This window comes from Notamacropus eugenii, chromosome 3 (assembly GCF_028372415.1).
Source record: "Notamacropus eugenii isolate mMacEug1 chromosome 3, mMacEug1.pri_v2, whole genome shotgun sequence".
Classification (NCBI taxonomy): domain Eukaryota; kingdom Metazoa; phylum Chordata; class Mammalia; order Diprotodontia; family Macropodidae; genus Notamacropus; species Notamacropus eugenii.
In genome coordinates this window covers 469,451,921-469,473,601 of record NC_092874.1, presented here as the reverse complement: position 1 = coordinate 469,473,601, position 21,681 = coordinate 469,451,921, and the positions used below count along the sequence as shown (strand labels likewise).

Genomic DNA, 21,681 nt, shown 5'->3' with positions numbered 1-21,681 from the left:
GATTCAGAGGAAGGCCTTCAGGGTATTGATCCTCTAAGCAAGATTTCCTGAATAGACAACTGAACTTAAGAGTCAGGAAGACTTGAGTTCAACTCCACTCTGACATTTACTAGCTATGAGACCTAGGGCAAGTCACTTCGCCTTCGGTACCTTAGTTTCCTCTTCTCTAAAATAAGGGGGTTGGTCTAGATGACCTCCTCTGAAGGCCTATCCACCTCCCAAGCTCCTCCCTATGAGAGGACATGGGATGAGAAGTGAGGCACCACTAAGTTGGGGTCTGTACAAGTGAAGGCTGTTCTCACACTGATCTCTAAGGACCATTCCAGTTTGGTCAGGCTCCAATGATTCCTTTTCTCTAACAGGATGTGACTGGCTTCTGTTTTGTTTTAGACTCTTCTATCTTGCTCCCCATCTCCATCTTTTCACCCCACAAACCACTACACTGCCCTATGCAAGCATTAACAAGGCCCAGGGGTCTCCCGTGCCTGGGACAGAGCGTCAGTCACTCAGTTACTCACTGTACTTGGCACAAGTAAAATCCGACAAGCCATGAGCCAAGACGGTTCCCCAAGCAACCCTTCCTCAGAGGAAGGAACAAGTCTAGGAAATGCTTTCCAAATGAGGCCCTTGCATGTGAGGGCGAGGATGCCAGCCATATGTAGAGGACCCCTACACATGTACCTGCATGGGCATTGGTGTCTGGGACTTTCAGCTGATCAGGTATCTGCTATGGCACTGCCAGTCACCTGAATTAAGCTTTATTCTCTGTGGTCTTGCAGGGCCATGCCAGAGGAATGTCACATCAAGGAATGAACCCTCTGCTCCCTGACATTTCAATGCGACGTCCTTGCATGTCAGGGCCTAAATGTCTCAATCATGTCACCAAGTGGAAAATTAGATTTTTGTAACCCTGTATGAAAATTCATGTGCAGTTGTATCCCTAGATGAGGAAAACCAAATAAATAAACAATGTAAAATGCAAATGTGGTCTGTTTAGACTTCAAAGAATGTGCTTTGTGCCATGGGGACAAAGACAAAGAATTCCCCTGATTTTCATCCCAAGGCTTAGGGGCTGGAGATGGCCAACTCCAAGCAATTTAGGCTACATGATGACTTCCCTCCCTAACAGAAAGAGGAGAAATGATGTCCAGGGCCCTTCTGTGGGCCCACTAAGTTACTGCTTGTGTTCTCCTCTACAGGATGGAGAGATGTGGTCCTCTGTTAATTGCACCATCTGTGCTTGTGTGAAAGGCAAGACTGAATGTCAGAAGAAACAATGCATTCCCATCAACAGCTGTCCACACGTAAGTGAGAAAGACTCAGTCTTGAGTTTTTATCTTTATCCCATGGTGTCATCTAGCTTCGGGTCTGAGACCAGAAAAAGATTCTAAATCTTAGAAAATAGAACAGTGTGAGAAGGCAGTGGGACATGGAAAGAGCTCTGGATTTGGAGTTCAAAGACCTGCCCCCCCCCCCCCCCCCCCCGCATTTTTTAGGTTGTGACTTGGGACAACCTATCTCCTCTCTGAGCCACAGTTTTCTCATTTCTAAAATGAAGGAACTAGTCTAAATGACCATTGAAGGCTCTTCCTGTTTTAAATCCTTCTCCAATGTTCTAACAGCCTCTCAGGACTAGCTCCAGGTACTTCCCTGCCCCCCCCCCCCAAAAGCTGCTAATATATTTGCATTGGATGTCCTCTGCATTTATCTTGTGTATTACCTAGTTATTAACACATTGGGGTGCATGCTCCTTGAGGGCAGGATCTGCTTTAAACCAATCAGCCCAGTTCTTGGCAGATACTAAGCAGTTAACAAATACTTGTGGAGTGACTGAACCTCCAAGTTTTCAGGTGGATCAAAAATTCTGCCCTTGACCCAACTCTGGATTTTAAAACATATTCCTTTATCATTCGTGTGAAATGTGCATCCCTCCTCCTCCTCCCCTGCATTAACTTCTCAGATTGTTTCTCTGCTACACTATGGCCTTGATTTCCCATTACTCCCTGGTTTTTCCTTTTCCTCTCTGTATTTTTCTCTCTTCTTGACTCAGCCCCTTCTCCTTCCCATCCTTTACTCCAGTTTGAGGCTCATTTCTTCATGCATTCCCCACTAGCCTGCGTTCTCTCTCTGACCCTTGTCCAGATCTCCTCTCCCTCTTCCTCCTACTTCCCTGGGCCTGCAGGGTTGGCCCAAATGAAAACAGAATTCTCATAGAAATCTTTCTTTCTCTGCTACTCATCATCCTGCTTAACTGGGCAGACCATCAAATCAGCTCTATCTTTTTAAAAGTCTGAGCTTTGTGGAATTAAGCTTATGGAATAAGAAACTTTTTCAGGTTGAGGGCCCATTGGAGGGGAAAAAAGATTCAACCTATCCACTTCTGGCACATTTAAGCACACACACACAGAGAACATCAGAATACGTCCTCCCTTCCCAGTTATAGACAGCTTTTAATTTTATTCACATCTGTTATTATTGCAAACAAAACCCTTGCTGTTTTCCCCAAGTGCCAAGCAAGGCAAAAACTCCAACAGCTGTTTCTGTTGCACAACTGAATGGAGGCTGGAGGTGGGGGTGGGGCAGGGGTGGGGAGGGAGAGAGTCAAACCCTAATTAGTCTTGCTCTAAAAAACCTCAGACGTAAAACTGAAAACCTCACATAAAAGAAGAGGGGAAAAAGGGGGGAGAGACGATAAATAGACTTCAACATGCTTTGCTTATAAATATTCATTGGGAGAGGGGGATCACATCATTTATCCCAGTCCTCGGGGAACCCTGGCTGCTAATGAACCCGTGCCACACATGTTAGTAATAATGGGCTTCCTTATTCAACAAGACAAAAACAGGATGCTGTGCCAACCTGGGGGCTCCGGCAGGCTGGCGTCGAGCTGCCAAGTCCCCTGGAAACCCAGCCACCCAGAGAAGGGGCACTTCTCTGGCCTCCCAAGGAAGGGTCAGTGTTCAGGCCTCCAGCCCAGCCTGGCTTTCTCCATGTCCCCAACCACTCATTCAGCCATGCTTTGGGTCGATGGTCCCCAATGGGGCCCCCTAGGGTCTGCCACTAAGAGGAGGCGTCTCTCCCCTGCATTCCCTCTTGTTGTTGCCATATTGGTCTCTGAATACCTTCATGGAGGTCGGGTGTCTGGTCTAGATCCTACTGTCACTTGATCCTGAGTGCTCCTCTTCCAGAAACAAAGTTTGGAGAGGACCAACTGTGTTCTGAATTAAGAATGCTTGTCCTCTTTTCCTACCTTCTTTGTGTTTTAGCTTTGCCACTACTGATTTTAAAGGGATGCACACACAAAGACCTCCCCAATCTCCCACCCTCCAAGCCAATAGAGGCTGGGTGGGATGCCTTCTCTATTCCAGTATGCCCTGTGTGTGTGTGTGTGTGTGTGTGTGTGTGTGTGTGTGTGTATGTGTGTGTGTGAGTGAGTGTGTGTATGTGTGCGTGTATGTGTGTGTGTGCACAAATGCATACAGGCCTCTTTGGGTGGATACATAATGACTGAATCTAATTCAGTCAGCAACCAAGTATTAAGAATCTACTTTGTGCTAGGCACTATACCAGGCCCTTAGGCTGCTTGTATTCGCCTTTATTGTTCTCTTTCCAGCATGGTCAAGATATTATGGTAAAAGTTCAGATTTTCCCACAAAAGAGCCCTGGATTTGAAGTCTTACATCCTCACTGCTTCCTCCCTGTTTGTCCTTAGGAAAATCCCTTAGCCTCCAGAGGGCTCAGTTTGCTTCTCTGAGTTTCAGTTTCTTCACCAATGGCCTCGGAGGGCCCTTCCAACTCTAAATCTGTGATTTTGTGATCCTCAAAGTCCCTTCTGGCTTCTGTTCTATGAGTATGATCCTTCCAGAAATAGAGAACATCAGACTTCTTTTCAGACACACAGTCCCTTTTTCATTGGGCCTGTTGACCCTCTCTGCTCACTACATCCAGGTCAGTCCTATGTGGGTTATTCCTGAGCAGAGCTGCCTCCACCCCCAAACCTTCCTTCCCCCTTCCTTCTTCTGAGACAACGAGGCCCTCAGGGCCAGAGGACAAAACATGCCCAGGAACAAGAGGACATGGCATGGACCATTGCCTACTGCTCCTGCTGATGGAAGGGGATTATTTTACCAGCAGAAGCATGTACTTTCTTGTCTCATTGGATATGAGGGCTGACTTCAGTGACCTATGGCCTCCCCAACCCTCAGGTCCTGACCATGTTTGTGCATTGCAGCATGAGCTTCTGAGTAGGAAGAGAAGTGAGGAAAAGAATAAGCATTTATAGAGCACCTACTGTGTGCCAGACATTATACTAAGTACTTTACAAAAATTATATCATTTGAACCTCCCATCAACCCTGAGAGGTAGAGGCTATTATTATCATCCTCTTTTTACAACTGAGGGAACTGAAGCAAACAGGGTTGAGTGACTTGCCAAGGGTCACACAGCTACTAAATGTCCTAGCTCCAGGCTGTGCCACCTAGCTGTCTCAGTAGGAATAAACCATGAGCTTAAATCTTACCCTCTATAGGAGGTTCCTGCTTCACACCTTCCTTACCTCCCACTATTTGTGCCATCCCCTCTGAATGACCTTCCTTCCATTCTGACCATCTCTTGAATGTATTTATCATTCATTATTTACTATAATTTATTTATAGATCATCATTTATCAACTTTGTGCTTTTCTTTGAATCCCCAACCTGGCACATAGTAGGCATTTAATCATTGCTTCTTGATTAACTGACTGATGGACAAGTAAAATGAGACGTTTCAGCTAAGTATCAAAATGCTCTCAGTCTGCATTGTTTGAACCTTGAGGAAGAAATGGCCATTCAGAGAAGGATGGGTTTGGAAAGGATGACATGGGATCCTTGGCCTCTGAGCAGGCAGCCCAAGACATTTCTACTTCTATCAAATAATGCAGATTTGATGGAGAACTATGGATCTCTTAGTTCTTTAAAGATCATCTAGTCCAGTCCCTTCATTTTACAGAAGAGGAAATTGAGGGTCAGAGAATTCTGAGGATTGCAGATCTGCTTCCTTTGATTTTGGTCATCTTCCTATTTCTTAGATCTGGAGCAGAAAGGGGCCTTTGAGTTCAGCTAGTCCAATACCCTCATTTTACAGATAAGGAAACCAAGGCCCAGAGAGTGATTTGTCCAAAGTCACTGCAGCACTAAGGAGGAATTTGAACCCAGGTCTTTCGACTACATATCCAGCAAATGATTTGCTCTGCCATGACACTTACCCCTGGGCTTGTGATTTACCTACAAAGCTTAGTTCCAGCCTGGCAGTAAGTTCTTAGGTGAGCCTCAAGGTCATACCCTCTCCATCACACACACACAAATCCCTCACTTAGGAAGTAGAGTACAAGTATTGACTTCTTATGGATGAAGAACTGAAGGGCAGTGGAAAAGTTTGGCTGGACCTGTAGAGGACTCACTGAGCCAATGAACAGAGAACTCTAGCCAGGACTCAATTCAATTGGACAAACATTTATTAAGCATCTATTACTTGGCAGGTATTGTGCAAGGTGCTGGGAGCGTGGAAACAAAAGGGAAGCCAGTTCTATCCTCAGACAGCTTATATTCTCTCCTTGGGAGTTAGGGAAACACCATGTACACAGACAAGGAAATACAAGATGTATACAAAGCCAATTCGAAATAATTTCATGGGCCTGGAAGGGCATTAATGAAAGTGATTAGGAAAGCCTACTTAGAAGAAGTAGGGACTTGAGTGGTTCTTGAATGAAGCTGGGGATTCCAAGAGGCAGAGGTGAGAAAAGAGAATATTTGGGGAATGGGGAAGAGACTGTAAAAAGATGCAGAGTAGGAGCAGTTAGTATGTGGACAGCTAGTGGGACAGTATGCCTAGAACTTTGAGTGTGTGGTAAATGAATTATTTTAAATGTGTCTGAGAACATAGGTTAAAACTAGATTATGAAGGCCTTTAAATCTCAACCAGAGGAATTTGTAATGTACTCTATAGCAATAGGGAGCCCATGAAGCTTCTTGAATAGGAGAGGGACATGGCCATACTCGTGGTTAGGAATTTCAATTTGGCAACTGAATGAGGGATAGATTAGGGAAGATTATTATGACAGTCCCCAAAAAGTGACAAGGGCTTAAGTCAAGATGGTAGCTGTGTGAGGAGAGAGACAGGAACCCATAGGAGAGGAGTCATGGAGGTGAGATTGATGAGATGACAACTGATTGGATACTCTGAGTGAGGGAAGTTGAGAACATGGGTGATTGGGGGATGATGGTGCCCTTGGCTGTTATAAACAAGTTGGGGAGAGGTGTGGATTTGGGCAAGAAGTTACTGGACTCCTCATTAAATCTGAGATGATGATGGGATGTCCAGGTGACATCCCACATGTAGCTGGTTATATGGGCTTGAAGCACAAGAAAGAGGTGAGGGCTAGAGATGTAGGTTTGGGAGCCTTTAATGTGGAGAGGACAAATAGACCAACAGGAGCAGAGAAGATGAGGTGACCAAGAGAGGGAATGTGGAGAGGAGAAGACAGGGCTCATTGGCTAGGCTTGGCCAGAGATCTCAGACCTTTGAAACAAAAGGTTCTCAATAGCATATTGAACTGCTATGGAATCCCTGGAGAATCATCCAGTTTTACAAAACAATTGGCTTGAACCAAGTAGATACAAATGCACCTCCTGGAAAATAAAAATGAATCGACTTGATTTGCATTATCAACTCCTCTCGTTCAAAAGGCCAGATGATTGTGGGCCTGAATCAGAGAGTTGGTTATTTTGTTTGTTTTTGCCATAAACCCTTTTGGAACGTGAACCAACATAAATACATACAGGAAATTGATATTCTGACAGGTTGTTTTCATAATTATGCCCAGGAAAATGGTCTCTAGGAGACCGGTTTTGGATCTTAATGACGAGATTGAGTCCCAAACGTTTGCCATCTTAACTCTATAGGACAAAAGCATGTGAGAGGAGCCTTCACAGTATTGTGTCTCTCAGACAGTGTCTTAAGTCACTTTTCCTGGTCTTAAAACCAGAAAAAGTTACCATTTTCCCACCCAGTCTCTAAATACTCAGCTTGCCCAGAGACCTCCTGCTTTTGCAACAGAAGGTTCTCAATAGCATGCTGGCATCATCTGGTGATTGAATTCAAACACATCCTGAAATCCTTTGTAGAGGTCACCAGTGAAATGGGAAGTAGAGAATTGGAGGGAGGGTCAGTTCTGAAGTCCCAAGGACTTCATGACTAGGACAATCTGAGTTTGAGTCCTGCTACCAATGTGTGCTGATTGGATGACCTTGGGCAAGTCTAGTGCTTCTGGCAACTTTCTAATCCTCTCAAGTCCCTGTGGTGAGCTGCATGAAGGAGAGAATTTCCATACTAGGACATAAATAGGATCCTAGCTCTTGACTTGGAATGGACTTGAAGATCAGTTGAGATAATGCATGTAAAACATTTTGCAAGCCCTAAAATGTTATAGACATGTTAGCTTTTAGAAAAATGATCTGCTTGTTAAAATGAATATGATTTTTTCTTCCTCAGGGTAAAATTCTGAATAGAAAGGGATGCTGTCCTATTTGCACTGAAAGTAAGTTCTTTCTGTTTTACCAAAAAGTTATATTTTTGCAATTATTGTTTTAATCTGGGGATGTCTGTGGGATAGGGGCTGGGGGAGAGAGGTTTTCTGTTCCACCAGATCGGGTTATCCTGTTTTAGGCATATTCTATTGCTTTGAGAGATAAAATCGAGCCATTCTGCTTTCCTACGAGTGGCAGTCAATTTGCTGTTCTCGCCTCCCCAAGAAGTACAATTTAGCCAGCAGAATGGCAACTATCCCTGCAGGAGGTGGTGGAGAGATTTCTCCTGATGAAGTTTTAACAGGGCCAGATCAGCGTTGTAAGTGTTAATGACATTTGCAGCTGGGTAAGCTAAGATAATGATACCTAGTGAAACCTGACTTCATGAATAATCCTGAAGGGATATATATTTTTTCTAGCCTTGTAAAGTCTGATACCTTCAGTCCTTCCCTGCATTCCCACAGTCTCTTTCACTAAGGTATGAAGGATGGCCTTTGCCAAAGGCAAAACCTTCTACTGATAGGAAATGGATCACTGGTCTGTTGGCTTCTGTCTTCCTGTATGTGTAACTGAGTAACTTGGTCTGAAAATGTCCTATTCACCATAAGGATCCTTGACTGTGATTCAGACACTGAGCTTCCCAATGTCACTTCCCTCCTCTATGCACAGAGACACCTAAGCTTTGCAGAAATAGGCCCCTTTGTGGGTAAACATGTCTAGCGGGAAATGGAGAGATCAGCCCCATCCAAATGTAGTTTGGGGTTGAATATCTCCATGAGGTGTCAGTATCCTTAGAAAAGGGGATATCAGTTTTACAGATGTTACACTGACTTTCTTTTAGGATACAAAACCCACAAAATGTCATGAATCCTCTTAGAAGACACTCAGACTTTTAGAACTTGGTTTTGTTGGTAATCAAAAGCCAAAGGTACTAGTTTTCACTTAAGCAGAGGTGTGTTTATCTAACATTGAACCTATTCCTTGTAGCTCTTTTCGTGAGTGGTGGTCTATGGACCATACATGTGGACAAGGGACTGAGTTTTATGTATGGCTGTATTCCCCGTCCAGCTATCAAACCTGGGATTTTATTGGTTTAGGAAATTTTCAGCAAAGGACACCCTCTAGCATTTTAGATTAACAACTGACTTACAGTCCCAGAGATTTGCCTTGGGGCCATTAAAGGACCTTGTCCAGGGTCCTAGAATCTATATATTGGAACTTGAACCAAGGACTTCATGACCTGGAGGTCAGTTTCCCCTCTGGTTCGAGAGATGGTTATATGTATTTCTTTTCTATCATACTGATGCACTCACATTCAGGTAGTAAAAATATTTGACTAAAGGAGAGAAAATTTCTGTTGAATTAATGAACAGTTTTTTTTTTTTTTTACTCTATAGCACATTTATACCCACTCACGTATACATGGCTCAGTGGAATTTGATCCATGATTTCTTTTAAGAAAAATTATATTGAGATCTTTTGTTTTTATATCACCCATGTTTCCCAATCTATCACTACCACTATTCCTCCTTGAAAGCCATCCCTTATAATAAAGAGAAAGAAAAGTTCAGCCAAATTAACCAACATAGAACAAATCTAATGTTGTGTACAATGTTCCACTGCATGATTCCACGATGTCTGAACAAAAACTATGGTTGTCTTCTCATATTTCTTCTTTGGTGCTAAGCTTGTTGACTTGTGATTTCACTGGTAGAGAAAAACACCTCTCTACTGAGGTATATGACACTTTCTCTGCAGCTAATACCTTAAGAGTTGCTTAGAGACACAGAGAAGTTAGCTGTTGTTGTTAAGTTGTTTCAGTGGTATTCAACTCTTTGTGACCACATTTGAGTTTTCTTGGCAAAAATACTGGAGTGGTTTGCCATTTCCTTCTCCAGCTTGTTTTACAGATGAGGATACTGAGACTTTCCCAGTCATATAGCTTGTCAGTGTCTGACACTGGATTTGAATTCAGAAAGATGAGTCTTCCTGGTCTCAAGCCCAGTGCTCTATCCACTGCAACACCTAGCTGCTCATATTAAGAGGTAAAGTGATTGCAAATTGATAAATATTTGCTTTCAGGTACATATAATAACTCAAACACTAGGTTCACAAATTTTGTCTTGCCTATTTCTGGGCCTGAATTGATGAATGCCTAAGGATTGACTTCCTTTAGCTCATCACTTCATGGCTCTGTCTTTCATTATTCATGCAACTTTAGCCATGCCAATTCATTCCTTTGGGTCTCAGTGTCCTGCTCAGTGCACTGGAGATTGTTCTTGGGTGACTAATATGGGTCTTTCCAGTTTGACATTTGGGATGTGGTTTCTCTGCTGTAGAGCAGTTAGGAGTTTGGGGTTTAACCTTGTGTTTGTGAGATTTGGTCATGAATATACATGAATAAACAACTTCCTGTTTCAGGTCTTAAGGAATGAGTGAACCAAAGAAGATACAGAGGGTTATGATTCTTCATTGCTATATGGTAGTTGTAGAATATTTCCTATTACCTCTTAGATAGGTGAATTGGTGGAAGGGTGGACAAGTCATAGAATGGAGGTCTTTTATCACAATGTGGGCATTCAATTAGGGTATTGTAATAAATGTTATGTGAGGTGACATGGAACAGTAACTAGAGGGAAGCCTTGTAGTCAGAAAAGAATGTTCCAATGCTGCCTCCATCACATTTTAGCTGTGTGACCAATGGGAAGTCTGGTAACTTCTCTGTGCCCTCAGGCAATTCTCTCAGTTGCTAAGATGCAGATGAGTTGATTTGTATCAGTGGAGATAGTTTCCACACTGGGAGCTCCCCAACTCAAAGGAAGCACAGTTCTGGATCTCTCTTCCTCCCAATTTATGTTGTGTTTCATCGCAAACCTGCATGTAAGGATGTGAGAAAGGCTATAAATTCTGATACTGAAGGATGTCAACAATGACAAGGAAATTCAAGAATCTGAATTTGTCAAAGATGACAAGAAATTCAAGAATTCGAGCAATTAGGTGGCCTTGTAGATGGAGCACCCGACTTAGTCCAGTCACTTCACTTTTGTCTGCCTCAGTTTCCTCATCTCTGAAATGGGGATAATAATATCACCCACCTGCCAGGGTTATTGGGAAGACCAAATGCTATCTGTAAAGTGTCATGTAAACACGACATACTGGATGATAGCTCTGTTGGTCAAGATGCAGGATTGTTGTTTCTATTTGTCGTCATTTCAACAGATAATAAATGAGATAATATTTGTAATATTTGCAGGCAATATGTAATAATAATGAACGATGGTAACAATAATTATTGTCATGGCCATCATCATTAATACTATTGCTGTCTTCTTCTTCTTCCTTATTATTATTATCTAGAGTTGGAAGGGGCCTTAGAGGTGATCTAGATCCAGATCTCATTTTATAAATGAAGTAACTGAGGCCAAGAATGTGAAATAACTTCCCCAAGGTCATGCGGGGAATGAGAAGTCAAGCCAGGCTTCCAACTGAGATCGTGAGATCCCAGGTCCAGAATTCCTTCCACTGTGCCATACAGCCTTCCTAGTGACTAACCTGTTCTGACAGCCTATTTCTGGGTTTAATCATCTCTTTTGTAATCAAGGCCATTTTCAAGTATCTGAAGATACTCCAGACAATTGCAACAGATCCATCTGGGATCAGTTGTGAGACAGTTTCTTTTTGTTTTAGACCTAAATTTGCCTTTTAACAATTTCTACTGTTTGTCCTAATTTTCCTCTAACCCCCCAAAAGTAAACAGGATTTAATTTCTGAAGGATTACCCTTTTCATATTTGGAGATGCCTATCATGTCATTTTCCCCTTCCTTTCTTCATGTTATAGTACATGCCACTCAGATGGCTTAGTCATTTGGAGAAAGGTTAGTGGAATCGGCAGCCAGCTGGGTCAGACAGCAGGATCCTTCAGTCCCTGTCACATACAAGTAACTAAATTCATATTATAATAATTTCTTCATTGTTGTCTTTTTAAAATTTTTATGATTTCAATCATAGAGCCAACTGTGATTTCATTGGTGCAGGGACTTTCTGTATCAATGCAGATTGATATTTGTTCCACCCCTTAGAGAGATTCATTGATTTGCTCAGAGTCATATATAAAGGTGGGACTTGAATCCTGGTCTTCTTGAATAGGAGGTCAGCTCTCTCTTCATCACAGCCCAAGGAAGTGATCCAAATACACTTTATAAAGCTTTCGTTTCCAAAGGATACAATTATACCTGGGGACCTCCCACTTTGGCTAAGCAGTGCTACATGGTGAGGAGCCAAGGGCTTTTCTGAGTCAAGGAAGGCACTCTCCTGTTGTACCTGCAACTACCTGATCTTAGAACTAAATGTTATGTTGTTCCATATTAGAAGAGAGATGGTAGAGTTGGGGCCTGACGAGGACACCTGAACCCAACCAAATTGCTGACAGTCAAGAACCCTTCTTCCTCAGATCCCATTCCATAGAGAAGTTTGCCTAGTCTCTTTATAGAATAGGAAAATGGGCAAGTCCCCTCCTCTCTATGAGGGATAATTGATGGACAGACCCATTGATATCCTTGAGATTTCAAGCGAAAGTGGGAAAGACCCTCAGCTCATTGGGCAGACCCCCTTTGACAAAGTCATGGAATGATCTAGATAAGAAACTCACCTGATGGGCAAATGTGGATGATTTGGCACAGTGTGTAAGCACATAGTAGGTGCCTAATAAATATATATTCACTATCATTGGTGGAATCAGTGAAACACAGTTCCAGACGCAGAAGGAAACTTGGAAGCTATCTAGTTCAACACCCGCATTTTACAGAGGAAGAAACTGAGGCCCAGAGAAGTGAAAGTATTTACCCAACATCATGTAAGTAAAGTCAGAGGTAGGACTTGAGTCTGTGTCCTTCTGCTCCAGAATAAGGTCTCTTTCTACTGGAATGCCCACATCTATGGCATCGCATGCCCATTTGTGTGCTGGAATGTTTGAGTACAAGTTGGTTATAGAATTGACTGTTGCAGCAAATGTAGGGGAGTCTAATATCTGCCCAGCGCATAGTAGGTTCTCCATAGATACTTGTTTGCTCGATCACTTCATTAAAGAAATTAAATGAAAGAAGCAGTGGTTGGCACAGGTTCACCAAGATATGCCAATAACTATATTGTTTGAGCTTTGGCTGATTCGAACACCGGAAATCAAAACAAAACTGAGTCTCCAGCATGACACTGGATAAACATGCATAGTAACAAAGAAGCTCATCTATGAACAGTTAGAGAGAACCACAATGCCTTGAGTGCTGGCCTGGAGTCAGGAAGACCTGAATTCAAATATGGGTCTCAGACACTTATGAATTGTGTGACCCTGGCAAGTCACCTAACCTCTGTCTACTTCAGTTTCCTCATTTATACAATGAGGAGGACAATATCACTTACCTCTGAGGATTGTTGTGAGGATCAAATGAGATCATATTGGTAAAAGTGCTTGACACAGGACCTAGCACGTAGGAGGCATTTAATAAATGCTTGTTTTCTTCTTCCCCATTCATGATGAGAGGAGCTCTTAAATACCAGATAAATGTAAGAAAGAATTTCTGTGAAGATTCAAGGTGACCAGACCTGCCCTGTCAGGTTGTACATATGGCAGGATTTAGAAAGGGATGAAACTCTAGAGGTCAGAGGAAAAACTATGAGACAGTGGAAAGCTAACCATCACCAATAACAAAAGAAGTAATCGTAATAATGATAAACTAATATTCCTATAATTGTAATTCCTGTAATTTAAGGTTTGCAAAGCTCTTTATTTTTGTAACCTCATTTGGTCCTTATGCCATGTGAGGAAGACTTTATTACTACTCTATTTTACAGATGAGAAAACTGAGGCACACAGAGGTTAAAGTACCTCACCCAGGGTTACATAGCTAGTAGGTGTCTGAGGTAGGATTTGAACTCAGGTCTTCCTGACTCTAGCACTCTACTATACCACCTAGAGGGCAGAATGAGAGACATGGGAGTTAGGGAACTGGGTTCAAATCTTGTATCCATCCCTTGGTACCTGTATGACCTTGGACAAGTCACTTAACCTATTTAGGTTTCTGTTTACCTATCTACAAAAAAGGAGAATAGATGACCTTTAATTTAGCTTCCACCTCTAAATATATGATATCTGATCCAGTACTTTTCTTATTTTTTTTAAACTGAATTCAGTAAACATTTAGCACAAATCAAGCAGTGTGTGAGCATTAGGAATACAAAACAAAAAAAGAAAAGCAGATGCAGCCCATATTCTCCAGGAGGAGTCTAACAACAGGCTTCAGTGTGAGTTGGTGAGATTAGGGTGAATGAGAAGGTCCTGGAGGTAAAATCAGATGACCAGCAAACCCCTCATTTAGGGGGACTGGAATTTGAAGTCAAACACTGACCCTGGGCCCAATGCTTGCCTCCACTGTTCCTCTCCTTTGGCAGCATTCTGATGGAGCCCCATGGTGGGAGCACACCATTTTCTCTAGTTAGACAGAGTTCAATAGTTGGGAAATAGAACTGTTTTATTTGTCATTGTGTGAGTACACCATGAAACAGGGTCTTGTGGGCTAGATTTGCAGAAAAATTTTGAGAGACATAGATTCCACAAATATTCAGTGTGATGTGGAGATCCCTTATCTCTGAAACCACAGTGAGCTGAGTTGAATAAGGCTAATAGAGTTGACTTTATGTCATAAAAGCAGGGAAATTTAGAGTTTGTGCTAAGGATCTTTGCTATATAGGGCTTGAGTAGAGACTTTAGTCATCCAGGGTTGAGGGTGGGTAGCAGTCAGCTAATTAGGGTCTACTATTTTGTCCAAATGTCTTCTGTTTGGTTGACTGCTAGCCTCTCTGCCTTTGCAATGACCAACAAGATGATTCCCAGAGAGTCTTTCTTCAGGGACCTGGTGTCAACAAACAATTCACCAATCCTACTATGTGCAAGTGTTGTATGGTGGGTAGGTTCTGGGTGAATAGTTTGAATTAATGTTCTGCTTTTGATTATGTGACCTCCAAAATCTTTTAACCTGTATGAACACTGGACAACTCCCTAGGACTTTTTTGCCAAGTATTTCTCTCTCTGCAGTGTCATAGACCTGGGGTTACAGTCACCCCAAGCAACTTATATTCTCCTGGGGCATACTACATAAAAACCAGATAAATAATTTGGGAACTTGAATTAAATGAAGAGGGACTTTTAGGTGCTGTGGAAATCTAGAAAACAAAAAAAAATTGGAGTCAGCTATATGATATGAAAAAAACCACGCAGCTCCTTAATCTTCGAGGAAAATTGTTGTTAGAAGACTTTTTATAAAGTGAGAGATTGGTAGAGAAGGAAGTAGGCTTATTTGCTTGACCCCACCCTCACCCTAGGTAGAATCAGAAACTATGGGTAGATAGTGTAGTGAAACAGTTTAGATTTGATTTAACAGAAAAAAAATCTTAATGATTAGAATTGTACAAAAGTAGATCAAATTGCCTCTGAAGTCTCTTCTGTCCAGAAGTGGATGTTCCAGAGAGGCAGATAAGCAGGATATTGGACAGCTTTTCAACAGTGATAGCTACCTGCATGTTAATGAGCTGTCTTGGGAGGCAGGGAGAGGTCTGGAAATGAAAGCTGGATGACATCTTGGGAGTATGGAGTAGAAGGAAGGGCATGGTTCTTAGAGATGGTTTGGACTAGAAGGTTATAGAGTGGCATTTCCAACTCTGAAATTCTATGTTTCTCTGTTTCCTGAAAGCTTTTTTGTTACCATGTGACTACAATTTACTAATTAATATAGTGGTGTATTTGAATGAAGGTCAAATACATCTTTGAAAATTATTTTATTGTTGTCTACCTATCCTGCACCAGGGTCATTTTGGGAAATATCTTCAATGCTTCTCCTTCAACAATGAATCCTCCCTTGTAAACGAAGAAAAACCATCTGATATCCTATATATGACATTTTGCTTCAGCATTTCCCCACCTCTTTGCTTTGAGGAAGTAGATCGGGAGATTAGATTAGATAGATTTAAAGTTGAACAACCAACTTTCTCTTTTGCTCAAAGACGGTTAATTACAAAAGCCAACTTCTACCAACAGAACTTTATGAAAGCCTGGAGATTTTGAGTCTAGTCCATCAGTATCAATCTCTCCTTGTAATGTGAGATTTAATGTAATTCAACAGACATTCATTTCAACAAACAGGTAATTTGATGATACCACATTCCACCAGTCACTTAAAGGAATATGCAAAAACTGCTCCCTATTGACAAGCTAGGTGTTTTTGTGTCTTTCCTTCTTTTTTGTGTGTCTTTAAAATGTTTGACCTCATTTGAACTCTCAGCTTTTGCAACCATTCCTAACTTACCTCAAGTAAGCCTGAAAGAGTTTCGAGTTTAATATAAAGGATGGTTTACATATTGGACTTCTGGAACCGGAGTTTGTTTCAGTGAATGTCCTGAAAAAGAAATATCATTGAGAGATATAATCTTCATCTCTCAACCCAAGCACTAGTATAACTCTCTCTCTCCTCGCTCTTGCTCCTTTTTCGCTCTCTGTCTCTGTCTTTCTCTACTTCTCTCTCCTGCTCCCTTTCCTTGTCTTGTTCTCTGCCTCTTTCACTCCCCTTTCATGCACACTTAGATAAACGGAGTTTGTACCCTAAACTTTTTTCTTTTACTCATTACACTACCCTGAATGTTCTTTTCTCTCATTACATGTAGCAGGCAGATCTTTAGATGTCGAGAAACATTTCAGTATTTGGGGTTGGGGAGATGGGTTCTTTACAATAATGAAGTATGATCATTTAAACTGCATTTTACCAAGCACTTAATATATCAGAGCTTACATCCTAATGGCAGAAGAAAACATTTGCTCTGTCCTCTCTACCCAAAATTAGAAAAGTCCTGGTAATCTTCCTCCTCAAGTCCTAAAGGCAGAACCATTGGAGAAATATTGAACCCTAATGTCTGCTCATAATTACCTTTCTGTAAACAATGTCTTCATAGACATTTGGTTTTCTGTACCTTTTGATGTGATCCCCATGCGTATGTTTTTCCCTTATGGTCAATTTCTGTGACCATCTTTCATTGAACTTCTATCAGGTTTTTATGGTCTCTAAATGGCTCACTTTCCCCTTCCAGTTTCTAAGAATATTTTCCTGCTTCTGAGAGACCCTTGCATTTCTTACTTTTGATTAGAAGTATTAAGCAAGAATGTCAACTGCTACCAGTATAGACAAAAGCATGGCCCTATGGACTGAATTTTTTTTTTCTATTCACCTCTTTTCTATTTTCATTCTTTTTTCATGTTAATCCATTAGTGACACTAATCTAAAAGTTTTCTTCCTCTAACTTAACCTTAACAGTTTTAGGATCAAGACCTTCTTTGCCTCATAAAAGTGAGAGTATCATCTTTGCTCTTTTTCTTTTAAAAGGAATACAAATTATTTAAGTTGGTAAATAAGACAGACATTTTTATACAATTTATTTATGAACAAAAATAACATCTCAAAAGCTGGTAAACCTATATTTAAGGTCTTGGGCTCTTCATTCATCATTCTCATTGTTGCCTAGAATGTTTGTCACATTCCAATTCAGTCAAGGCTAACTGGAGATGTTAATTTTTTGGGGTGGGGAGAGGAGAGAGTGGGTTTGATGAATTCTTTAGAAAACATTCACACATATGTATTCACACAGAAAAGCATTTAATTATTTGTTAAACTAGTTGTCTGTCTTGATGGATACATGTGAAAAAAATTTTATACCACTGTCATTTTTTTCTTTACACCCCATTTTGAACTCTCTTTTGTAACAAAGAAAAAATCAAAGCAAAAACTAACCAGCAAAGTATATGAAGCATTCTGCATCCATTGTCCTCCCCCTTTCTTCCTAAAGGATGGTGTGAGGAAATTTCAGAAAAGGTAATAATTATTTTTAGAAAGTTAAGGTTTATTTAGTCTCTTTAATTGGGTAAGAAAGAATTTCCTCAGGAGTATTTAATTTCTTCCCTCACCCTTCTTCCCACTCCACCCCCAGGCCTGCTCTCTGGGTCTACCAAGGTCATTTGTGACTTTCGAAGTTTGGGGAGGTTCTAGATTTCTTTTCTGAGCTGGTGGAAGTTAAGAACCTTGACTCTTTGAAGTGGGCCCAAACCCTGACTCTTGCCACCACTCCAAAGTCTTGACAATTGACTAAAACATAAAGGGATTTATTGTCTTTGGCCAGAAGACAACAGCTGGATGTCAGTCAAAGATTTGCTTAGAGTGGGACACAAGGAAATCTATATTTTGGAGAAAGGAGTAGAAAAGTTTCTCTTAATTGGGGAAATTATCCCTTAATTGGGTTTGAATTGGGACCTCTGGTGGTTGCAGTGTTCTAGAGCATCGAATTCAGTAGTCACTTAATAATCAGTCATTGTTTGGATGTGGAATCAGGAAGGTCACAGTGCAAATTCTGCCGAAGAAAAACTAGGTAGCTCTATGACTTCAGTTTCCTCATTTGTAAAATGAGAAGGTTAGACTTGGGGGCCTCAAGGACTCTCCCAACTCTATGTCTACAATCTGTGATAAATACTTAGAAAGAGAGGAGAAATAGAAAACAATACAGGGGGTGAAATCAGAGAAAAGCGCAGGACAAGAACAAAACTGGAAGGGGAATTCTCATACTGTAGGTGCCCTGTTTAAAAACATCTATTTCTTTCTGAAGTCGTATATATTATAGGTTGTTTTTTGCAGGGGTGGGGGAATTTATAGATTCAAACTAGCCCAGATATCTCAGGATGCTCCATCATAGGCTCATTAATTTGGTATTAGAAGGGACCTTGAAGACCATCTTGTTAAACACTTCCTTTTTCAGATGGTGAAAATGAGGCCCCAGTAAATGAACGTACTTGGTGAAAGTCACATCTAGAGTTATACCTCTAGAGCTAGAAGGGAACATAGAGTCCAAAGCCTCCTCATTTTACAAATGAGATAACTGAGGCTCAGAGAGATTAGTGACTTGCTCAATGTCATTCAGTTATGTACTTGAACACACCCATCAGACATTCCCAATCCAAATCCCAAATCCAGTTCTCTTTCCACCATACATCCTTCCTCCCTTTTTTCTTTTTTAAAAACTTATTCCAAAAGTGACATCTTTACAAAGAAAACAGATTGTAGATCAGATTTTAATTTCTCAAATCCCAAATGTGTGTCTGTATATATGTATACATATATTACTGTAATCGAGCAAGTTGACATATGGTGTGATCCAATGTGATATAACATAAGACAGCATCTCTTTATATAACACATTGGAAATTAAAAGCAAACATTTCCTTTCCATCCCATCCCAGCTATCAGCTAGGGTGGCAGATCTCCAAAGGGCGTCTCCCTCACATCTTGATTCTTAACCATTCATTTAGGTAAAAAAAAAAAAAAAAGACAAGCCCAAGATGTCTATGGACAGCTCCCTTTGATTCTTGACTTTTGCTGGTAGAGAAAACAAATAGCTCTTTTGATTGAGGAGCTCAGATCTTATCGCTGTTTGGGCTAATTCTTATCTACGATTTCCTCATTAGTCATCCTTTGCTGCCTAGAAAGCAAAGATAAAAAGACAGCAGGAGGGAGATAAAGTTTAAGAAATGACAGCTGGCTCCTTTGCTGAACTGTAATAATCACACACATTTGTTCGGGCTTCATGTGTTATGAAGCACTGACCTCGTGCTGACTCTGTGGGGTCCCTTGGGTAAGTAATGCCTACATTTTACAGATGGGAAAATGGAAAGTCCTGTTTCAGGATCACAGACTTAGAGCTAGAAGAGACTGTCCCTGTCACTGAAGCAGCCTCCTCATTTCAGTGAGGTTGAGGGAATGAATACAGAAAAGCTGCCAGATGTCTAACATTAAGAACTTCACCCAGGGTCACAGAATTAGAGCTGAAAGCAACTTCAGACATCATCCAGGCCTGTTCCCTTATAATTTAGAGGAGGACAGTGAGGTCCAGATAGTCCCAAGTCACACAGGTAGTGTCAGAGGCAGGATTTAAACCCGGGTCCTCTGATTCCATAGACCATTCTCTTTCCACTGAATTACTCTTATCTCCTTCCCCTAGGCTCTCCTCTTGAGGCTCTTCCAAGTGAGATCCACTGACCTGGAACCTAGCATATTAAGTGATGGAATCAGGCCTGGCTTCCAATGGCAAACTAAAATTCTTTAAATTTCTGAAAGGTCTAGGCTTGCCTTGATTGAAATTCAGTTTCTGTCACATCTAGAGAGTGGCAGTGAGTTCTTTTTGCTACAGAGGTCTGGGTGTTTGGAAGAGTAACTTTCTCAGTGTTTGGTTTTTACAGAGAGAAACTAAGTTCATGGGTAGAGAAGTCTTCGAAAGAAATAGGAAGTAGTTAGAGAAAACCTGGGGAAACAGCCCCTGGTCTTGGTACTGTTACAAAAGGGTTGCTTGACTATCATTCATGTAATTCCTGTCTCAGAGCCCCTGTCCTTCCACACTGAACATGCCCAAGTTAACCGAGAGGAAATAATGCAGAGGCCCCTTCCTCTAGGCATTCATTTCTTTTTTTCCCCTCTTTTTGTTGTCTTGCCTAGCTAGTCTGCTGGCTTAGGAAGCCGGATAGATAGGTCAGCTCTGTTGATAAACAGAGCCTAGTTCGATGTCTATGTTTCCTATATTAAGATAGTCTGAGTATAGGAAGTGTATAAACAAGAGAGGATATTGGAAAGGACATCAAAAATGTCAGTCAACCAAAATAAAAAAAGACCACACACACACACACACACACACGCACACACACACTCTCACACACACATGCACACACATACACATGCACACACATACACACGCACACACTCACACACACACATACACACACATACACATACACACATACACACACATACACACGCACACACACACACATACACATGCACACACACGCACACACACTCACACACACACACACACACTCACACACACACACACTCACACTTACACAAACCACCTCTGATTTGGAACCCATTGGAAGGAGAGAACCTTGTTTGGGGCAGACCATCAAGAATACAAGATTTAGTCATAGGACCTAGATTCAGATACTAGTTCTGAAACTTCATAGTCTCTCTGGGTTGGCATCACTGATGACCTCTAAGGCCCCTTTTAGCTCTAAGTCTATGATCCTATAATTCTAAGCCACTTACTCAATCTCTGGGTCTTGGTTTCCCCATCCATAAATTGAGGTTGATGAATTATATGGTTTTTACGATGCCATCTAAGTCTTAAGCTATGACTCAATGATTCTAAGTTACTTAACTCCTTTTGGGGCCTCAGTTTCCTCATCTGTAAAATTACACATTGTCCCTAATGTCTCTTCCAGCTCCAAGGCTATGATAATAAAACAATGATCTTTTCCGTTTGAGTTAAAAAAAACAATCCCTCTGTGTCACAGGCTTCCTGACAAGCAGCCCTTCTCCCTCCATTTTTATTACTGTGATCTCTGAGATTACTTTAAAACAAAAATACTTCAATTAGTTTTTATCCTGCTTTTGTTTCTCACTCACCTGCAGAGCCTGGCGTTTGCACTGTATTTGGAGATCCCCACTACAACACTTTTGACGGACGGACATTTAACTTTCAGGGAACATGTCAGTACGTTTTGACAAAAGACTGCTCCTCCTCTGCCTCACCCTTCCAGGTGCTGGTGAAGAATGATGCCCGGCGGACTCGGTCCTTCTCTTGGACCAAGGCTGTGGACCTTGTTATTGACGGTGGCACAGTCAGCCTCCAGCAGCATCTCACAGTCAAGTGGAATGGTACCCGGATAGCACTGCCCTGTGAGACTCCTCATTTCCACATTGATTTGGACGGCTATCTCCTGAAAGTGACGACCAAAGCAGGTGGGGCTTCCCAGCATAGAGGCTTCCCAAGTCCCAGGGCCATTCTCCTGATTCACCCCCACTCCATTGTATATAGCACCAGTCCCTGGCTAGGAATCCAGGCATGATGGTATTTCTCCGCTCTCCGGGTAAGCCCCAAAATGTGGCTTGTCCAAGTACAGCTGGTGCAGGATTCCCACCATAAAGAAAAGGGGAGGATGGGAGAAGCTGGCCGGATCACCATGGAGTTCTGTAGAGAGCA

The 21,681-nt window shown here is 41.7% G+C and overlaps 1 protein-coding gene across 3 annotated transcripts in view; it reads left to right on the top strand.

Annotated features, from left to right (window-relative positions):
• Window positions 1-21,681, top strand: part of BMPER (BMP binding endothelial regulator) — a 278,921-nt gene that overhangs the window by 168,498 nt on the left and 88,742 nt on the right. For 2 of the 3 annotated variants that reach the window (XM_072598870.1, XM_072598871.1), the window contains exons 10-12: window positions 1,200-1,304; window positions 7,531-7,576; window positions 21,111-21,440. In XM_072598870.1, coding sequence (XP_072454971.1) covers window positions 1,200-1,304; window positions 7,531-7,576; window positions 21,111-21,440 — 481 coding nt within the window. The remainder of the gene's footprint in view (window positions 1-1,199; window positions 1,305-7,530; window positions 7,577-21,110; window positions 21,441-21,681) is intronic. The other variant, XM_072598872.1, reaches the window with a different exon arrangement.